The following is a 23,443-nucleotide window of genomic DNA, read 5'->3' on the forward strand; positions in this document are numbered from 1 at the left end:
TCTTTTGACAACACTACTTTATATGTGCATGCATTCTGAGGCGCCTGTTATCAGCACCCGGGTGATGAGAGAATAAATGTTCATATTCCAGGATATGGCATTTGCATTGAACAAGAGTGAACTTTTGTCCAAATTTTTTTTTTCTACATCGCTGTTGTTGTAATGTATTGGGAAGCCAGAATGCGCATCCATCAACAGAAAAATATATTAGCCGAACCCAGTTTGTTTTATGTGTTATTTATAGCAAACAATATTACAGCGTTGTCAGATTTAAGTTGAAACGTGGTTCTTGCATGTGCCAAACAATTGTTTTTTCCCGAGCCTCTCCACCGCTAATATTCATACAGTAAGTAGTTATTCAAAAGGCCCTTTTTACCACCACGGGTACCGCCGCCGCGGCATGTGTAAAGTGCATTTGCAGCTTTGACCGCTGAGTAACCACAAGTTATCAAACAAGCACATCAAAGCACATTTTCGCAAATAGATGTCAGTTTTGCCTTGCTGATGTGTTACATTTGACTGTTTCAGTCACGGAAAATGAAAGAAAAACACTATAGTTTAAATATTTAATATATTTAATGTTCACAAATGAAAGTTTGGTATTTATGAGTTGTGCATTTCTTAGAATGAATTCAAGCAGGATAAATGTCAAGCGTGTGCCTGAGTCTGTGCTTATATTTTCTAAGCTACATGGATTTAAACCATATTTTAGATTTGAGACATTTAAAAGGTGTGCAGTATTATTTATATTATATTAATTATGCGTCATATTATTCAAAAGAAATTGAATTAATTATTGTTTAATAAAACGTCCTCACAATTAAACTCAAGTTCTCTCATTATAATCAACAAAATTCACACAGTGTAAAAAAGAGCTTTAGTAATTGACAACTTGTGATTTTAAAGGGAGCCTTCTTTACTTGCTTTTAAAGTAGGGCAAATAGCATATGACCTAAAAAAAAATCCCAGATTTCTTTTTATTTTAGAAAAAAAATCTGATTTATGATTTAAACCGATTTTTAAATCAATATTCAAATGACAAAGAAATTTTACAAAACAAGTTTTAATATAGTTTTTTATCATTCATTTAGCAGTCAAATTTATAACTGCAACAAGATGATAAAAAAAAAAAAAACAGTAATGTTATTACCTTAATGCTGGAAAGACCTTTATTTATTTATTTATTTATTTTTCTTGTAGAACTTATTTGTAAATAAAGCAGTCACTGTCTGTGTCTACACCGGACGCGAGAGTTGTCATCTGTGCCCCAGAGCGAAAAACTTGATGACATCACACTATAGTGTCAAATCATCTGAACGCAGTATCAGTACATTTCATCATAAACAGAACGAGCATCAGTTCACTGATTGGGATCGTGTCCAGCGTATCCATCACTGTGTTCTTTTGTCTTTTGTTGGATCGCTCCACTTGCATCCTCCACTCCAGCTCCGCCCCATACTGAGAGTTCTTCGAGGCCGGCGCGTAGAGCCCTGTGCAGGAGAGCGGCGCCCCCGTGTCACTTCCGGCTGCAAAATCTTCTAGGAAGACGACTAAGCGGCCCTGACACAGACAACTCGGAGATATGGGAGACTGCTTTTCAGGAGCTGGCGGAGACAGCGCCACTTCTTCCCCCTGAGGAGGGCCGGGTGGAGAATGCACAGCTTTTTTTTCTTCTGTTCTGCACCCACTTTTTCAGAAAAGAACAATTTCCCTTTCCTCCGAGTTGCAAGGCTCGCGGGTTGACGATGAGTGATGCACTGCCTCCTCATTCTCACCCACGACACCCCCTTTCGCCAGAGGTCAAGAGGTCGCGGTTTGGAGACGCAACGCCTCTCCAAATGTCTCAGGCCAGTTCCTCTTGGAACACAAGGAGTGTGACCGTGATGACTAGGAACGCGATGCCTTTTGGGCCACCAGACACAACTCCCCATCACTGCATCACTGCGGGTATATTGACTGCCCCTTTGGTGCCACCTGTATGGAGTTTGGGAGTGTGGCTCTATTTTCTATTTATTGGCCTATTCTGGATCTGCGAATCTTGAATCGGGCCCTGCACAAGCTCCCGTTCAAGATGCTGATGCAGAAATGCATTATCAAATGCGTTCAGCCCCAGGACTGGTTTGCAGTGATCGACCTGAAAGACGCGTACATTCATGTCTCGATCCTCCCTCACCACAGACCGTTTCTGCGGTTTGAATTCGAGGGTCAGGCATGGCAGTACAAGGTCCTCCCCTTCAGGCTCTCCCTGTCCCACTGTGTCTTTCAAGAAGGTCGCAGAGGGCGCCCTTGCCCAACTCTGGGAAGTCGGCATCAGGATCCTCAACTATCTCAACGACTGGCTCATTATGGCCCGGTCGCGAGAGCAGTTGTGCGATCACAGGGACTTGGTGCTCCGGCACCTCGGTCAGTTGGGGCTTCAGGTCAACCGAGAGAAGAGCAAGCTCTCCCCTGTGCAGAGAATCTCTCATCTCAGTACTGAGTTAGACTCGGTGAGTATGATGGCACGGCTCACCAGCGAGCGTGCCCAGTCAGTGCTGAACTGCCTGAGTTCCTTCAGAGGCAGGACAGTGGTACCACTGAAACACTTTCAGAGGCTCCTAGCACATATGGCATCCGCAGCCGCAGTCACGCAGCTCGGGTTGCTCCATATGAGACCACTTCAGCACTGGTTACACTCCCGAGTCCCGAGATGGGCATGGCGCCGCCTCTATGTGCTTTCACACAGGACGCGTTTGCAGTTCGCTACTCGGTACGTAAATGATCACTGCACTGCTGCAGAAGCAATGCTCCTGGAACACAACTGGAATCCGTTAACATGGGTGCATGGCTGCACTGCAGACGGAGTATGTGTGAAACAGGCTTACGTTAGTTTGCACCTTGTGCAATGTGGAATTAGTTTACAGCTTTTTCAAGCAGTTTGTTATGCATTTTGGAAACAGGAGATGTAAATTTCTAATGCAGCTTGATAAACCCCTTCTCAAAGCCTTACTGTTTGTCAGTTTTATTTGGTTAACACACATATTATGAATTAGGGCTGCAACTAACGATTATTTTAATAATCGATTAATCTGTCGATTATTTTTCCGATTAATCGATGAATCGGATAAAAAACAAAAAACAAGAAAAGCATTCATTTCCAACTCTTTATTCAAAAAAAGAACTAAAATCTTTAGAAAGTGCACACACATGTTGCTCCTTGAACATCCCTGAGCTGTTATAATAATAATAACATAAAATAAAAATGGATTAACACTAAAAACATACACGTATGCTTTACATCTGCCAAATATATAGACTTTAAAAAAAATAAAAATAAAGTGCCACCTGAGCTGCCAGAACAATAAATAATTTATAAAAAATAAAGAACAATTCAAATCAGAAAATTTAACAGGATTTGTTTGAATGTCAGAACTTGTTCTCAGACGCACACACTCTCACACTGACACACACACACACACACACACTCTTACTCTCTCTCACTCCCTTTGTTCAGACACTTTGCATTGCAATGCAAAAATGTGAGCATGTCCACATGCTCCTGGCTCAGGCTTGCTCTTTTCTTAGAGGCTATGTTGCCTGCTGCAGAAAACAGCCGCTCAGATGGTGTTGAGGTGGCAGGGATACAGAGATAAAACTTTGCTAGCCTGGCCAACATGGGATATCTTTCATTGTTAGCCTTCCACCACAATAATGGGTTTTCTTCCTTGTCAAGGCTCTTTTCTCCAAAGTATGTGAGGACTTCGTTCCTCACTTGGCTGTGGACATCCTCAGCTTCACCTGCTCTATCCTCTTCTTCACCATCAGAACCAAGGAGTGAATCAATTAGAGTAGCTACTAGAGGTGTTGATTCATTAGCTGTAGTATTGGTGGAGGTAATAACAACACTGTCACTGCCATGCTGCTGCACATCCATCTTCCTTCTCTCTTCAAGTAACATGGTTTGCAGTTTAGTTTGAACAAGTAGGATTTCATCAGGTGAAAGAAACTTGCTCAGTTTCCTAAACCTTGGGTCAAGGGCCATCGCAAAAATCACTGTGTTTGGTGCTCCATCTGAGAAAGCAGTCTCCCTTTTCCATCTCTCCTGCAACTGCTGCACTGCAGTGAGTTGGAAAGCACGCAGCGGGGCTGACTCGTAGATAGCACTCTGGGTGGACTTCAACAGCCCCTTCACAAGTGGAGGTATTGCAGATATTGTTGCATATTTCTGTCCACTCATGAACACAGTGACACATTCAAAAGGCTTGAGGACTGTTGAAAGCTCTTCCAGCAGGCTCCACTGGTCTGGTTTCAGATCCAGGTACCTTTTGCCTCTCTGTGTGACAGAGCTGTCGGACAGTGTTGCTGTTACAGGCCACCTTTGCTCAAGCAGTCGACTTATCATATAGAATGTGCTATTCCACCTTGTGCTTATGTCTTGAACAAGGCTGTGCTCTGGTGTGGCCATTTGTTGTTGTTTCTCTCTGAGTTTACTGCTGGCCAGCTCACTTTTCTTAAAATGTTCTACCAGACATCTTGCAGCCCCGACAGCTTTTTCAATGCTTGGATGCTTCAATGCAGTATTGATCACAAGCTGCAAAGTATGGCCAGTGCAACGGACAGAGGACCACCCATGCTTCTCCTCCAGGATATTTGCTGCAGCCACGATATTAGCACCATTGTCATGGACTATGGCAATGATTTTACTAGGAGGAATTTCAAATCTTGCCACTGCCTGCTCCAACCACTCTGCAATGTTAGATGCAGTATGTCTGTCATGCAGTGGCATGGTGGTGAGGCAGAATGACTGCATGTCCCAGTCATCTGTGATGTAGTGGCATGTAATTCCAAGGTAGGCTTCAGTTGCTACACTTGTCCATACATCAGTGGTGAGAGCAAGTTTGCTGTTGTTGGTGTTTATTGCAGTTTTCACTTCTTTGAATGTCTCTTCATATTTTCTCTCCATGAGCTTTGTGAAGTGAGTCCTGGAGGGCAGAGTGTAACCAGGGTTCAAGGTGTGGATCATTTTAGTGAAGCCGTCATCTTCAACCATCGACAGAGGCCTCATGTCAGTGACGAGCATGTTAAGGATACTATCCGTCAAGACAGCGGCTTGCTGTGGTGTACATGATGCATTTCCCATCAAGAAGCCTCTCATGGTTTGCTGTTTTTTTCTGGAATCAAAAAGATAGGATGAGTATGTGTAATAGCACAATTTTTACATCAACTAAATACATACTTACATACCTACAAACATACGTAACCCAAAGAGCAATTACAGACAAGACACACACTCTCTCTCTCTCTCTCTCTCTCTCTCTTTCTCTCTCGAGTTCACTTGAAGCTTATTCATTAAATTATTACCATCATTGTAGTAAGTGCAAGGTTCATTTATACACACATTTATATACAGCTAAAGACGAACAAGTGCTATAAAAGAACTTTACAATTAAATTAAAAAGTACAACACACACAAATATATTTGTCATTAATAACCTATTTGGGACAAAGCACAGAATATACACTGCAAAAAAATGCTTCTCTAATTTAGTAGTTTTGTCCTGTTCAGTCCAAATATCTAAAAAATCTTAAATCAAGATACATTTACTAGACACATGAAATAGCATAAGAAATTATGTCCTGTTTTCTAGAAAAAAAACACCTCAAAATTAAGTGATTGTTTAAAACAAGCTAAATGATCTGCCAATGGGATAAGAAAAATAATCTTAATGATATATAATCAAAAACAGAAGTTTTAAGCATCATTTAATTTTCTGAATAAAAAAAAAGTGAATAAAAACATGTCTTTAATCTTGCAATGCAAAGATTAAACCCACCCCTGCTTTACTACTGTTATTAACGAGCTAACGCTAACTTGTCAAGCTGGATAACAGGTAAACACCAGCACCAGGGACATTACGTTCCTCACTTCAAAACAGAACAAAAGTAGGATTCTGTAGTGACTTACCCTGCTGTTGAACTCCCTTCCTCCTCATCAAAAACTCCAACATGTTTGCGTTTCAGGTGCTGGATCATTGCCGTGGTGCTCCCGTGCCATGCCATGTCGCTTTTGCATATTTTGCAGTTAACACACTTTTTTTGTTTATTTAGTGTGAAATGCTCCCACAGCTTGGATGACTTGGGGCGCACGGGTTTCTCTGCCTCTGCCATGTATCTTTCCTCTACCTCCGCTCGTTTTTGTTTTTGATCCGACTGTCTATGAGGCGCCAAACTCTGCTAGCACTAGCATCAGTGCGCGAGAGAGACCGAGTGTGTCCATCTGCTCCGCGATCAACTAACATTTTTTTTTTTTTTTTTTTTTTTTTACATTTGTACTTATAGTTTTAATTTTTTACAAAACACAAAAAAAGAAACAATGGAATAAAACAGCAAAAAAAAAAAGAAAAAAAGTTTTTATTTTTTACATAATAATCAAACGTCTCTGCGTCGCGCGACACAACGAATCGATTATGAAATTCGTTGCCAACTCTTTTAGTAATCGATTTTAATCGATTTAATCGATTCGTTGTTGCAGCCCTATTATGAATACAGTCGGCAGAATTCGAATGAGCCATTTTAATCTAGATTAATCTATGCCCACCTCTAATATAAATATATATATATATATATTTATATCCACGTCTTTGTGGATTTGTGAGCATAAGCTTGCTTCCGCTTCATCTAAAAATGCATACGCATGATGCTGAGTATTTAATGAATTAATTTTCTTTTCTTTTTTTGGGTGATGTAACCCTTTAATGTTAATCTATACATTTTAGCACTTTAAACTGTTTACATGTATACTAGTTAATATAAACAAACATTAAGTAACAATGGACATAGATAACCAAGATTAATAAATGCTACAAAAAATTGTTAATTAAATTGCTTTCATGCATAGCTTAAATTGAGTGGATTTTTACATAGTTCAGCAACAGTATTCACCTGTCTATATGACAATGTATATTTTGAACATATGAAATATTAATTGGACATCACACATCACATCTGTCTTTCGGAGGAAAAATTATTACTTTAGTTTAAATAAGTTGACATTTAAAAGTTTAAATTAGTGTTCATGATACTTATGAATTAAATAATGTTATCAAACTGATTTTTGATTTTTTAAGTGTTACCATTGACTTTTTATGCACTTAATGTCTGGTAATAGTCTGTGGCTCTGCAGTTGATGTAAGGAACTGTGACCTAACATTATTATTCTTCACAAAATTTAGCTATTCAAATAAAGGTTAAACAGCCAACGAATGGTACCTTTTTAAAAGTCTGTTCCACTCTTCTGGCGGTTGTCTTGATGGGGGTGCTGCTCCTCCTGACCTCGTCCTCCGGCACTTCCCGAAACAGAAGCTCTGCTGAAGGATTAAAAACCCATACTGTCACCTGACAGCCACTTTCTCTATTTAAATCAATTATCATTAATGACACATAATTTCTCGTCTTTTTAAAGGTCTATTTAACTGATTGAGCTCATAAAGAGGCCTTTAATGGACAGACTAAGAAAAGGGACTTGTAACCACAAATCAAAACCTTCTGACCTGATGCAATCTTACAGGTTATTGTAGAGTAATATAAATTAATTTTAAGGGGAACTGTCAATGTATGACAGAGTTTGTGTTGTTGACTTCATGGCAGGAACTTTGTTGCTATGCTTGTTTAAAGAGGGGAAAATAAACACATTTGGAGAGCAGAACTTTCTGCCGCCTTGAGTTAATAAAAGTTTCATGGTGAATGTGGATGCTTATTTGTCGAATGAACATGTTGTGAAATATTTACAGTTTTTTTTTTTTGCCTGAGCTGACCTTTGGACAGCAAAAAGCAAGGCTGAGATTCTAGTGAGTTGCAGACCTGTCTTTCTCTGTAGCCTCATGCTCAAACCACACACTTGCAAAAAACAATAACAACAACGAAAAAAAAAAAAATTCACCTATTCACGTGTGCATGCCTGCACAAACATGCTCTTATTTGAGCATGATCACATCACAGAAAACTTTAAGGAACCATTACCTGTTCATACTGTGTTGATAACATCAAAAATAATATGTAAAACATATATCATTTAATAAAAATTATGTTTTTTATTATTATTATAATTATTTTTAATAGTGAAAATTTCTACGGGCAAGTTGTGTTCCATCTCATGACACTTCTGAACTGAGAACTAAAGCTCAACATAAGTCTTTGGCTTCACAGTGGCTCACTATTTTCAATATTATGCTGTGTGCAGAAAAAAATAAAACAAATAAATCAATCACGTTTTAAACACTGACTGTTCTCTTTTAAACAACAATGTTTTTAGTTGTCTGAGATTTAATGGATTTTTAAAAGTATTTGACCATTATACATCATATACTTGTAATTTAGAGCCTGAAGTAACTAGAGAAAAAGAATATTCATGATTAAAATGCCCATGGTGATTTTATTAATTTACATGTCTTTTTTTTACAGATTCAAAAAGCACTTTTACATTGTAGGCCCAGATATTCTTCAAGCAAAACAAATAACTAAATGGTTTGACGTTTTGAACAAATTCAGGCAAAAAGTTTGTTTGGCTTTTGCTCTGAAAGTTCAAATACCTTTCCAAAGCAAACTTTCTTTGAAAAGTTCGCTGCAGCTAGTAAACACTAGAGATACACCGTCGCCGTGATTTTGCCAAGTAAGACATGTTCCGGGATCAACATCTTCTGATGATCCTGGATCAACATTGTTGTCCAAAAATATAGACTTAACCCAATCCCTACACCTAAACCTAACCCTACCCATAATTTATTCCTAAAATCAGAAGTGGTGGACAGTAATGGAGTAGCTTTACTTCGTTGCTGTACTTAAGTATATTTTTCAAGTATCTGTACTTTACTGGAGTAGTTTTATTTTGAGTAACTTTTACTTTTACTTTACTACATTCCAAAGCATAAGATCGTACTTTTAACTTCACTACATTTCATAAAACATATCGTTACTCCCTATAATATATCACGTGCTCCGACACGCAGAAGCGGTGTCTGATTCATCATGAACGAACTGAGTCTTTTCAAAATAAACCTTTAAATCGCATCGCAAATCTCACCAAACGATTCGTTTACGAATTAGAATGATCCGATTGCAGCTGTTCTGCAGTCGACCTCTCACTGATTCAAATGATCTTGTGAGCGCGCGTGAGTCTGATGTTGCCAAAGGTAAGTTATTAATGTCGAAATTTAGGATTAATTATTGTAACTGAAAATCATATTTAGGTCAAAATTGTCAGTTGTTTGGGAACTAAATCCGCTGTAAAGAGTGAGCTATCTGAGCGAGCCCACTGAAATACTCGAGTGCAGACGCAGACACATCAATCAGCCTATCTGTGTTTTAGGTAAAAAAAAAATAAAGAAATAAAAATACACCATTAAACTAGGGCTGCACAATGTGTCGTTTAAGCATCGATATCGCGATGTAAAAATCCACGATAGTCACATCGCAGGATGTGCAATGTAGGCTGTCGTAGTTGATTTGTTATTCATTAACTGTACGGGCCAGCTGCTCCCCGGCCCTTGACGAATGTGATTCAAGGATTAATTGCACAGCTTAACCATCATAGAGTGAAAGTTTATCATTGACAGGACTGAAAACCACATGCAAGTTAAACAGGGCAGAGAGAGAGCGTGCGCGCGAGAGTGACAGAGAGAGAGCGCGCGAGAGAGAGACAGAGAGAGAGAGCGCAGAAAATAACACAGATTAAATAAAATAACTTGTGCATGTTCAAATTCCCCGCTGCTGTAATATTAACAGTTTTATTAAAATGCTACCATGTCCTATGTGACGTCTGTTTTTATATTGTTTATCAACAGTAACTTTATATTCTTTGGATTAACTAGACGAGTAGACAGACATGAATGTTTATTCATAGCCGTACTGAAAGTAAATATTGTTAGCTGATGCTAACTGTCTAGCTAACAAGCTTGCTGGTGCTAACTTGAGGTAATTTTTATAAATAATTTCCAAATATTTTTATTCAACCACCTATATATATATATATATATATATATATATATATATATATATATATATATATATTACATCTAGGGATAAAAGAAAGGATGTGATGTTCAGAACATGGTAACTACAGTAGCCTAATTATCAAAGAGGGGAAGAGATGCACCCCGTTTGGCCAGGGGTGTTTTTACACCACAGACAAGATTTGAGAAGGAAAAAATAATTATGAAAATATAATTATATTTTTCTTAAAATGTTCTTCCTAACTTCAGGCCTTATTATCATGTCATATAACTGTGATGTTCTGTTAAACAACAAACTTTAAAATACTTTGTTCTTACTGGTGAAGATCAAATGGTCATCTCTGTTTTCTCTCAGGTAAATCACAGTGTAAGCTTCACAGTTAACATCACTCTCATCAACGTAGTCCATATCAACAACAAAAATATATCTTGACTCCATATAGTGGTTATTTTGGGAAAAAATCCAGGTATTTTGAGCAGTAGGATTATTTAAAAAAATATATTCTAATATAAAATTAAATTAAGTAGCCTATATAAAATTGCAAACATCTATCGTTCAGTACTTTTTTACTTAAGTACATAATTTTTTTTTACTTTTGTACTTTCATTTGAGTAAAATTGAAAAAGGAGTACTTTTACTTTTACTGGAGTAATATTTTACTATACGTATCTGTACTTTTACTCAAGTACTTTATTTGTGTACTTTGTCCACCACTGAAAATCTGAGGGAAATAATAGCTGACTAACAAAAGTGTGTAAGCACCTAACACATAGTGGAAGCCTAAAACAGATATATCCTGAAAAATTATATCTCAATTCTGATTGGTTGATTGGAATGTTGATCCAGGAACATGTTGTACTTGGTAAAATCACGCTCACCAGAGATGCACCGATCGGTCAGTCGGTCGATTCCGAGTCGGTCTGTTTTGACGTCACAATTACAGAGACTGGTAATGTATTTATGTCATGCCAGGTGAAGCTTGCACTGCCTGAGTGAGTGCGAGAGAGACTCATGTAGAAATCAAAACAAATGAGCGTAACAGCACATACAGAAAGTTATAGATGCATACTGCAGTAGTAAAAAACAAAAAACAAAAAAAAAACATTTATAATATATGATTTAGGTATGCAACATTGCACTACCAAAATATTTAAACACAATTGCAATATGATTTCATGCAATAAACAAGAGGTAAAATTTAAGTGACTTAAGTTTTAGACACAATATTGACTGTTTCTCTGCAATTTCGCTGATGAATATAGTTCCAATCAAAGCCACAGCAGAACCAGGGGTTAAAGCAAAAAAAAAAACTTTTTTCTTTCGGGGCAGCACATGCAAAGCATGCAATGACTGTGACAACTTTAACATTTGAAAGGATACTATGTCAAAGTTATTGTTTTCTTTATTCAAACTGATTTTCTTTTTCATGAATATATGATTGACTTGAAGAATGAAAACAATGCAGTTGTATTTATAAATATTTTAACTAATCTAGGGCTGTAACTAATGATTCTTTTGGGAATCAATTAATTTACTGATTATTTTGACAACTGAGTAATCCTAGTTAAAAAAAAAAAAAAAAAAAATTGTAACACAAAAAACAGACTTAAGTGAAAACCAGGCTTTAGTATGACTATTTATATATAAACTAACAATGAGGCAATAATAATTGGCTCAAATACAACATCAAAACCAAGAAATTACAAGATTGTATTTAACAAAACAATAAAATACATATTGTAATATGCCTATATATTAGTGCTGTCAATCGATTAAAAAAAATTAACTAATTAATCGCACAATTTTTTAAAATTAATCGCGATTAATCGCAATTAAAAGACTGAAACACCCAGAACGTGCTTGTAGCGTATCGGTACGCTCATTTGGACATCTGTTTTAATAGAGGTTTTAATCTTTTACCTGCACTGCCGATTTTCAGAGCGCCCTTCACAATGCAAGCTTCCTAATTCATCCCACCCAGAGCAGAAACTACATTACCCATTCACCCTTAAGTTATACAAGTGAATAGCGCATGTGTCGCTTTTCCCACTGTTAAGTGTCAACAACTCAACGTGGCCGGAGAAGGTGTGTGAAACTCGTTGTGAGTTATACTAAAGCAAAATCTTGAGTATTTATTGTCTGATAAACATTAAAAACTGTCTGCGGAGGTTGAGTCGTCCTGCAGCCCCCGCTGGCTGCTCATTGGCTGCAGCATCTTTTTTCTAAGTTCTAAACAAATACCGTAGACGGCAAGGCACAAATTTAGATATTCATTTATCTAATTAATCTATAGCCTATGCACAAAGACAATATGATCTTTTTGTTCCCTTTTTGTTTTAAAGCTTGATGAAGAGAGAGAGAGCGCAAGTTGCTGCAGCTGAGGAGGACAGTGATGCACGCGTACAGGAGTGATTGACAGTTCGCACTGTGTACAAAAATATACTCCGCTACACAATTATTTCGTTATATTCGTTTTAGCTTATTAACGTTAGCGTTACAGAAAGGTCTAATTTAAACAATGACATTTGAGTTCATGATTTTAATGTTGCTGTTTCTTGTGGCAGACTAAATGAAGAGTAATGTTTCTTGTGGCAGACTGAAGAGTAATCCGGCAGAGTTTTATACTGAAACTTTCCGTCTAAAAGTCCTTCCTTGGTCTTATCCATATTTCTTTGCACGTTGAACACACATAGGCCACAACTGGAAATAAAAAAAAACTGCAACCGCGTTAATTGCGTTATTTTTTTTTTAACGCGTTAAATATTTCAAATTAATCAAATGCGTTAACGCGCTAATTTTGACAGCACTACTATATATATAACATGAACATAACTTAAGTACATTATGTATTAAAACAAATACCTGCAGAGGGCGCCAACGGCCTGGTGACGTTTTACTTTACAGCTTAATTAAACAATGTTTAAATCCATTCAATTTTAATATTTGGCCACATTCAGAAACATTTATTTTAAAATCACGATACATGGCATATTTAGACATAGGTTGATATATCTGCTGTGTTGGCAAAGGTTTATAAATGATTTACGTTACAAATCTAATGAGATAATGCACACAGTTTTCCAGATTAAGTTAAGCAATTAAAAAATTCACAGCGTATACAGAGGAAGAGTTTAGTCCCTTTCACACATACAGTCTTTACTGGTAAAGTTACCATTAATAGATCATGTGTGAACAGGACCTTTTCAGAAATCCGGTAAATATGTTTTGGCAATCATACCATTTGGCAATCATACCATATATTTGACCATTGCGCCTGACAGCTTTTTGTCGCGCTTCTCCATTCATCAGGGCTGCGATTCTGCAATTGAATACTATTATGCGCGTCTCGTGTTTATAAAAGCAAAACATTCTGACTGGCTACTAATGTTAGTTACTGTTAGTTAATGTCCTACCATTGGTAGGCGAACGCATGGACCCAAAAGTGATAAATCAACAAGATTTTTTTTACATTTTTATTAAACGCTGCATGCCAGAAATCCGGCACGGTGCCCTGCAGAACTGTTTTGTGTTTTCTAGCAACAAAGCTGTGTTTCGTTACTGATTGAATCCTTGTTTTGACTGAATCAAGTGAGTCAATGATTCAGTAACCCATTCTAAGACAGTAGTTACTTGAATAATTTCTGAATCAATCAGCTATTTGAACAAATCTTTTGGATGAAGGACTAAATGACACACTCATTCAAACAGCCATTTGCCACCACCAACTGGTTTGGCTTCACATTTAAAAATATCATTGCATTTCCCTCCCACATTTCTTATTTGTAAAAAATTATTTAATACATTAATCTTATAAAATTCTTTAAGCATTTGAGAAGTTGCAGTGCAAATGTATTTATGAAACCTCAGCTTCATCAAACTGTCTGTGTAAATACATCTAATGCCACTTCAGATGCAGCTTCTGTGTTTCCTGCAGTGAAAAGATGGAGTTTTTTGTACTGATTTCATTTGAATGATATCAGCTCTACAGTTTCTTATTATTCCAACTGAATTAATTGAAACAAATTAATAATTTGATGTGAAAGATGACATTTAATAAGGTAAGTGAAAAACGAGAATTTAAGAAACATCTGAAAATTACATTTGTTCTTTAAAGCACTATATAAATAAATGTGACATGACTTGACTGGAGTGCTAATGTGCAGATGTGGTTTAAACATATCAGGGTTTTTCCTACATTGACAATTTTTTGGCGGCCGCCAAAACAATTTTTTGTCCAGCCAAAGCCTTATTTGATCTGTAATTGGGTTTTGTGAGTGAAGCAGGCTACTGAAGGAGTGACGGAAAGAATGAGCACATCGCTCCTTCCCCACGCGCGCACTCTCTGTCTTCAGTTCTGTCTTTGCTCTCTCCTTGCATCAAAATCTACTCATCCTCATCCTCGGAAGACCGAATACATGTTTCACGTGGTGCATTCGGAAAATATTTTTGGCTGAATTACCGCTGGGTGTGAATTGCAGTCAAAAAAAAAGTTGCCTTATCTTCTCTTACAACCAGACATAACAACAATAGTGATGAAAAAAAAAAAAACTAGAAACAAAAAAAAACCCTGGACAAACCATTCACTCTTGATCAATGTGAATTACTGCTGGAATATGAGCAGTAATTTATTCCATAATCACCTGGGTGCTGACAGCGCGTGCACAGATGAGATCTGAACAGCACACGTTAATATGCGTTTAAACTAAACCAATTTAAGCTTTGTCAGTTTAAACATTTAAGAGCCAAAGGACGCGAGCTCGCGCGCAGGGAGAAGATTTGTGCATGTGCTGCGTGCAAATATTAAGATCTCTCTGTAGTAGCTATTGTGTTCAAATGGACAAATTCACACAAAAAAAAATCAATAGTTCAGCAATCAACAATCTTTAATTTATACAGTACAATATGCAATGCTGTTTTACATTTAATTACTTTATTCAATTTATGTACCTAAAAACTTATGTTAGACCCCCCCCCCCCCCAAAAAAAAAGTATAATCACTCTTTGTATATTTACTGTATTGTATTTATTTGTGCTGTTGCTTGTAGTAGAATAATATATATATATATATATATATATATATATATATATATATATATATATATATATATATATATATATATATATATATATATATATACACTAGAAAGTATAGTTTTTCCATAAACATAGCACATACCGAACTGTTCCCGAAAACCATGACTCTAAAATCATGAAACAAACCAAAACCGTGAAAAAGTTGAACCGTGCCACCCCTGGTTTCTTTGTATTTATTTTAAATTTAACATTTATTGTCAATATTGGGCTTGCGGATCTTGTGGGTACTAGGGTACTCTTTGCTGTGTGTGGATTACCATGTCGGTCAGCCACCACCGAAGACCAATTCTGACCCAGGAAAAACCCTGCATATCCACATCTCTCTCATCAGATGCTTTCTTAACTAAGGATGGGTACCGAAACCCGGTATTAAACTGGCCCCGGGGCTAAATTATGAAAGACCGTAGTATGAGTAAGATCTGACGGTATCTGTTCTGCTTTCGGTACTGGAGGAAATAAAATAATGTACTATGTATTTTTGCTTAATAATGTTGTCGTGCACATTTAATCCCGCCAAACATTTCTAATGTGCGATCATATTAAGACGTTTGTCCGTGAGGTCTGCGTGAACTCTCATGCGCGCCACGGAGGCTGTCAGTCAGTCACACACACACTACAAGAACGAGCGCGGCACACGCATACGAAAACTCCCGCTTATAACAAAGAGTGACGATGGCGGAGAGAGCAAAACGTTCCAAATTGTGGTTACACTTTTACAGTTAATGCTGACAACCCTCGTGGTCATAAGTGCACAACAATATTTGCATGTAAGGGCGGAAACACAAGCAATATGTCAAAGCATCTTTCAAAAGTGCATTATGTGTATCACTGCCTAGCTAGCTCGTCTCTGGTTGTTGCCCCATCTACGTCAGATATGTATGCTAAAATCAAGTTGAATCAATGTTGTTCACATCATTTAAAAAAAAATGTAAAATCTCCCTGGTTTGCTAACCTTACGTAGAAATTCTGTTGATTTCTTTTGGGAAAAATGAGAATGAAATCAACATATTTTCTACTTGTTTTCAAAATTCCAAATAAGGAAAAATCAGTATGTAAATGTAAACGTTTATTTGGCTAACTTAAATGCACAGCACCTCAAGTTAGTTTACAAAATAGCCAATTGCCACATTTTGCAACCTTTTTATTATACATATATATATATATATATATATATATATATATATAAATATATATATAATTTTTTTAAGCTGCAGCTACTATGAACCAACCAACTCCTCCTAACACCTCTGGTCCAAGACAAGCCCATTATTAATTTTACATAAAAAACATTAAGACATTTTAATTCTGTTCTCAACTTGTTCTTAAAACACACACACACACACACACAACACAAGTACCGATAAGAATACCGTTAAAGTACCGGACCGTTAAGCAGTATTGGTAAGAGTAGCAATACCGTTAAAACCTTAACGATACCCATACCTATTCTTAACTGCTGTTTTCTCACCACTGTGATTTGTTGTGTGTTTGTTATTAAGAGAAAAGAGTACAGCACATATTTACATATTCACTCAAACAGCTGTCTAAGCAGCATGGGTGGTGTCTGGATGTTTACAAACACTATACCACTTCAATGATATTTCCAACTTCTTTTTACCCCTAAATGAGGAACAGGAAAGAACCTTGCCATGAGTATATTGGATGGGCCTTAAGGCTACCTCATATATCTGGGTTCGTCAAGAAAAAAGAGGGTGAATTAAAATTATAAACATCTTTATATGAAATGAATAATAATAACAACAGACTGCGAGACATAGAAAATTGGGTAACACTTTAGTATAGGGACCAATTCTCACTATTGACTAATTGCTTATTAACATGCCTATTATTAACATATTGGTTGTTTATTAGTACTTTAAAATAAAGTGTGACCGAAAATTACAATACTTGACCATCAATAGGACATGGAGTATACATTTGAAGATGTGAGAATAAGATTTCTGCAGAATTCTAATTTATCATTTACAAAGTTGCACATCCCCCAACCCTTGAATATTTGTTTACTAAATATTTTGGCTAATCTGACAATACATCAAGCATCCAAGTGTCATACTCTCTGTTCTCCAGACAAAAAAAAAATGACTAGGCATTTTCAGCATATTTGTTCACAAAAAGAAACATTTAACAGCCAAATAACTTTTTGAATCCTATGATATAGTCATCAATTGAATGAATGAATGAATTATGCACAAAGATCCATAGAGAAATGCATGAATGTTACATTTTGTCATTGCTAGAAGATAAATTTATATTTTGAAGAGTTGTAGAAAGGCTGTATGGTACTGTATATAGTCTCGTACTAGTCCATAGATAGTTATACGTGTTTCATAAATTACTTCTAAGCATTCTCATCTTTAAACTAAAAGTTGCTGCTGTGGGCTCTGCAAATATATCTTCCAGTTTGGGGAAAAATGTTAAATTTGAATGTCTATGTATATTTCACAAAATGTTTTTTTAGAATACTATTTATTAATTTATTACAACAAAACCCATTGTCAGCTGTGACCTCAGAAACGAATCGGTTCATAAGAGTTCATATGCACTCATATCTAGCAGGCAAAATGCAAATGGGATAGCCATGTTAGAAAACACTTTTTTTTTCAACCATTTAATTTGAAGTATTAAAATTACTAAAACAAAAGCTGACCTAAAAAAAAAAAAAAAAAAAGAAAAAAAAAAGAAATGTATGGTTATATCCAATAGGCACATTGCAAAAAAAAAAATAAAAAAAATACAGATAGCCATTTTAGAAAATACTGAAATAAAATTGGTCATTAAAGTAACTAACACTTCCCCACAAAAATGATTTAGGTAGGAATGTTACCAACTTTCTGCCAACTTTTTAGAAATGTCCCTAACATGATTTGGCCAATTTTCCCCAAAGAAAGGTGTCTATACACTAGAGATCGCTCTGATGGAGCGTTTGACGGATAGGAATGTACAAGCTCCTTTGTAAGGGCGTGCAAAGAGCCATGTGAGTTTGAAATCAATTTGGAATACAGCAAATTGGATTTCAGAAAGCACATCTGGACCCACCTCTCTCAAATTCTCAAGGGTTAATGGTCATGTCATAATTTTATTTTGTGATTTCACTGGAACAGAAACTGCACGGAAGATGAAAGTGTGTGTCTGTGGCAGCAGCGTGTGGGGGAAATGCTCTATACTGAATACTGCTGCCCTCTCACCTACGACTTGATTTTGCCACTGACCAGAGGGATGGATAATATTTAATATAACAAATCTTGACATTGGTAAAAGGAAGGATTAGAGTGAAATAATCTCAGATATAAGGAACATGAAAGTTTAACAACAGTGTTGTTATTAGGGGTGTGCACGGATAGTCGAACATTCGAATATTCGTTCTGCTCTAATTATTCAATAAATAAAAATTGAATTTTGCCAAAAAAAAACATGACATATAAAAACGCATGGAAAACGCTAGGCGCGCTGCTTTCTCCTTCTTTCCAAAGCGCTCGGGCAGAAGCACTCTTAAGGCGTCTGCCGTTGCTAAGCAACAATGACGCGCTCTCTCCATGAAGACGTGGAAATTTTAGCAAAGGATAAATGGATTTGCAGCACAAGAAAATCGCTCAAATCGCAGAGCACAAATTCTGAGTATGGGTCACCATACTTGGCTGAATGTCACTTCACTTTCTTGGATGTGAGGGATCCAAGTGATTTTATGAGCCCTTTTCCTCACTCTGGATGTATACAGTTCTTGAAGGGTGGGCAGGGGAGCACCAATAATCCTTTCAGCAGTCCGAACAGTTCTCTGTAGTCTTCTGATGTCTGATTTTGTTGCTGAGCCAAACCAGACAGTTATAAAAGTACACAGTACAGTCTCAATGATGGCTGAGTAGAACTGTTTCAGCAGCTCCTTTGGCAGGTTAAACTTCCTCAGCTGGCGAAGGAAGTACAACCTTTGTTGGGCCTTTTTCACAATGGAGTCAATGTGATTGTCCCACTTCAAGTCCTGAGAGATGGTGGTTCCCAGGAATCTGAATGACTCCACTGCAGTCACAGTGCTGTTCATGATGGTGAGTGGGGAAAGTGCAGGGGGGTTTCTCCTAAAGTCCACGATCATCTCCACTGTTTTTGAGCGTGTTCAGTGCCATGTTGTTAAGACTGCACCAGACAGCCAGCTGCTCAACCTCTTGTCTGCAAGCAGACTCATCACCGTCCTGGATGAGGCCGATGACTGTAGTGTCATCTGCAAACTTGACAGAGGGGTCTTTAGAGGTGCAGTCGTTGGTGTACAGGGAGAAGAGCAGAGGGGAGAGAACACATCCCTGAGGGGCACCAGTGTTGGTGGTGCAGCTGTTTGACATGAATTTCCCCAGTCTCACTAACTGTTGCCTATCTGTCAGAAAGCTGGTGATCCACTGACAGATAGAGCTAGGAACAGAGAGCTGGGTCAGATTGGTCTGGAGGGTTGTTGGGATGATGGTGTTGAAAGCCGAACTAAAGTCCACAAACAGGATCCTCACATAAGTCCCTGTTTTGTCCAGATGTTGCAGGATGAAGTGCAATCCCATGTTGATTGCATCATCCACGGACCTGTTTGCTCGGTAAGCAAACTGCAGGGGGTCCAGTAAGGGTCCAGTGATGTCCTTCAGATAACCCAGAACCAGTTTTTCAAACGACTTCATGACGACAGACGTTAGAGCCACAGGCCTGTAGTCGTTAAGTCCAGTTATCTTTGGTTTCTTTGGAATGGGGATTATCAGAATCAGAATCAGAATCAGAATGAGCTTTATTGCCAGGTATGTTTACACATACGAGGAATTTGTTTTCGTGACAGAAGCTCCGCAGTACAACAGAATGACAGCGACAGAGCATAAAACACATAATAAAAGAATAAAAAATACAAATAAGTAGATAGTGAATGACAATATACAAATGACAATTGAAGGCAGGTATATTACAAAATGCAGTTATGTATGTACATATATATTATGTGCAAAATTTAAGTGTATACTAAGTATGTGTGTTAGATAAATAAAGTGTATGTGTATATAAATATAAAGTGTAGTGTGTTCGCCGTTATTATCAGCTGTTCATAAGATGGATTGCCTGAGGGAAGAAACTGGTCCTGTGTCTGGTTGTTCTAGTGCTCAGTGCTCTGTAGCGTCGACCAGATGGCAACAGTTCAAAGAGGGAGTGTGCTGGATGTGAGGGGTCCAAAGTGATTTTGACAGCCCCTTTTCTCACTCTGGATAAGTACAGTTCTTGAATAGATGGGAGAGTTGAACCGATGATTCGCTCAGCAGTCCGGACTACCCTCTGTAGTCTTCTGAGGTCAGATTTAGAAGCTGAGCTGAACCAGACAGTTACTGAAGTGCAGAGGATGGATTCAATGATGGTGGAGTAGAACTGTTTCAGCAGCTCCTGTGGCAGGTTAAACTTCCTCAGCTGGCAGAGGAAGTACAACCTTTGCTGGGCCTTTTTCACAATGGAGTCAATGTGAATGTCCCACTTCAGGTCCTGAGAGATGGTGGTTCCCAGGAACCTTAATGACTCCACTGCAGTCACAGTGCTGTTCATGATGGTGAGTGGGGGGAGTGCAGGGGGGTTTCTCCTGAAGTCCACGATCATCTCCACTGTTTTGATTTAGATTGGGCAGGAGGAGGTTTGGGATGATCGTGTTGAAGGCCGAGCTGAAGTCCACAAACAGGATCCTCACATAAGTCCCCGGTCTGTCTAGGTGTTGCAGAACATAATGCAGTCCAATGTTTACTGCATCGTCCACAGACCTGTTTGCTCTGTAGGCAAACTGAAGAGGATCCAGCAAGGGCCCAGTGATGTCCTTCAGGTGGGCCAGCACCAGTTTTTCAAATGACTTCATGACTACAGACGTTAGAGCCACAGGCCTGTAGTCATTTAGTCCTGTAATTTTGGGTTTCTTAGGGATGGGGATGATGGTGGAACGTTTGAAGCATGAAGGGACTTCGCACAGCTCCAGCGATCTGTTGAAGATCTGTGTGAAGATGGGGGCCAGCTGGTCAGCACAGGATTTCAGACAGGCTGGTGTAACACAATCTGGGCCTGGTGCTTTTTTCCTTTTCTGAGGAAAAGGAGCGTTTGAAGCAGGAAGGCACTTCACACAACTCCAGGGATCTGTTGAAGATCTGTGAAAAGATGGGGGCCAGCTGGTGAGCACAGATTTTCAGACAGGTTGTTGTAACGCCATCTGGGCCTGGTGCTTTTCTTCTTTTGTTCTTCTTGAAGACCTGGCGCACATCATCTTCACAGATTTGAAGAGCAGGAGGTGTGGAGAGGGGGATTGCAGGGATTGTTAATGGTTGTGTAGGGAGATGTTCAGAATGGGTGTTCGGGGTTTCAAATCTACAATAAAACTCATTCAGGTCGTTAGCAAGTCTTGTAGTTTGTGATGGCCCTCATTCCTCTCCACACTGAAGTTGAGTCATTGGAAGTAAACTGGTCTTCCAACTTTTTAGCGTAGGTCTTTTTAGCCGCTCTGATCTCTTTGTTCAGTGTGTACCTGGCCTGATTGTACAAGACCCTGTCCCCATTTCTGTAGGCATCCTCTTTGGCCTTACGAAGATGTCTGAGTTTTAATGTAAACCATGGCCTATCATTGTTGAATGTTAAATAAGTCCTCGTAGGAATGCATATATCCTCACAGAAACTAATATAGGATGTTACAGTCTCTGTGAGTTCGTCCAGATCGGTTGTAGCAGCTTCAAAAACACTCCAATCAGTGATGTCAAAACATGATTGTAAATACTGCTCTGTTTCACTGGTCCATCTCTTCACAGTCCTTACTACAGGTTTAGCAGTTTTAAGTTTCTGCTTGTAGGACGGTATAAGATGAACCAGACAGTGATCAGAATGTCCCAAAGCTGCTTGTGGAACAGAGTGATATGCATCCTTTACTGTGGTGTAACAGTGATCCAATATATTACTGTCTCTGGTGGGACATGTAACATGCTGTCTGTATTTTGGTAGTTCACGGGAAAGATTAGCTTTATTAAAGTCCCCAAGAATGATTAAAACAGAGTCCGGGTGTTGTTGTTCTGTCTCTGTGATCTGATCAGCGAGTTTCTGTAAAGCCAGGCTTACTTGTGCTTGCGTAGGAATGTAAACACTAACCAGAATGAACGAGTGAAACTCCCGCGGCGAATAGAACGGCTTGCAGTTGACAAACTGCATTTCTAGATCAGGACAGCACATCTTTTTAACACCGTTACATCTCTACACCACCATTCATTGATGTAAAAGCATGTCCCGCCGCCGCGCGATTTCCCCGTAGATTCTGATTCGCGATCCGCTCTCAACAGCTGGAAGCCCGGCAGATGGAGTGCGCTGTCCAGTATGGCATCATTCAGCCAGGTTTCTGTGAAACACATAGCAGCAGAGTGTGTGAAATCCTTATTTGTCAGAGAGAGCAGAAGGAGTTTGTCTATTTTGTTGTGTAGAGAGCGGAGATTTGCCAGATGGATGCTAGGCGGCGTTCGAAATCTGTGCTTCCTGAGTCTGACGGGCGCTCCCACTCGCTTCCCCCGTCTGCGCCTCCTGAAGCGTTTGATCAGCGCCGCCGCTCCTCCGATAACAATGTTCAGTAAAACGTCTGAATAATTTAAATCCGGTAAAAGATCTTGTGGTGTGTTCTGCCGAATGTTCAGCAGTTCATCCCTGGTGAAACTGATCGTGTTTATTAAACAAAAACAGTACAAACACTGGAGAGCCAAGCACTGAAGCAGCCATGCACGGCGCCATCGAGTACAGAATATACAGCTATAATCAGCTGTTCCTTCATCTTGGCTGAACTTTCAACGTTGTTACGGGAAAGGATGAAGCTGAATGTTTAGTTCTTGTCACATGACCTGCGGTGCGATTTGCTGACAGTTTAAAAGTTTCAAAGTTAAGTGTAGGCTACGTTCTACAATAGCCGAATTGCTGCAGGCTGCTTTACGTTTTTTCTTTGTTCACTTTTTTTTTTTTTTTTGCTTTTAATCTGTACTTTTGTTTGTTTGCACTAATAGTTAAAGGTTTTCAGCTACAAAACACGATGTGTAATGTTCAAGCTTATTGTGTGTAAGCTTGTTCAAAATGACGGAAACAATAAATGTTGCTGAAAAATAACGTCTGTCTCATTAAACTTAATTTAAATAAAAAGTTTTTTTGTGGGCTCAAATATTCGAATGTGATATTTGCGGAAAATGCCCATCCCTAGTTGTTATTGTTAACTAAAACTACTAAAAATATATTTTTAAATAAGTTTAAAGTGATAGTTTAATATTCTTTCATTATTAACTCTCCCTTATGTCTCATGCTGTTCCAAACCTGTTAGACTTTTTTTTTTTTTTTTTTCAGAACA

At 38.3% G+C, this 23,443-nt stretch overlaps 1 protein-coding gene across 4 annotated transcripts in view; it reads right to left on the bottom strand.

The window, feature by feature from the left end:
- Nucleotides 1–23,443, bottom strand: part of cntln (centlein, centrosomal protein) — a 146,257-nt gene that overhangs the window by 35,153 nt on the left and 87,661 nt on the right. For 3 of the 4 annotated variants that reach the window (XM_052545617.1, XM_052545618.1, XM_052545615.1), the window contains one exon: nt 7,249–7,346. In XM_052545617.1, the coding sequence (XP_052401577.1) occupies nt 7,249–7,346 (98 nt within the window). The remainder of the gene's footprint in view (nt 1–7,248; nt 7,347–23,443) is intronic. The other variant, XM_052545616.1, reaches the window with a different exon arrangement.

The sequence above is a fragment of the Carassius gibelio genome, chromosome B1 (genome assembly GCF_023724105.1).
Source record: "Carassius gibelio isolate Cgi1373 ecotype wild population from Czech Republic chromosome B1, carGib1.2-hapl.c, whole genome shotgun sequence".
NCBI classification, from domain to species: Eukaryota; Metazoa; Chordata; class Actinopteri; order Cypriniformes; family Cyprinidae; genus Carassius; species Carassius gibelio.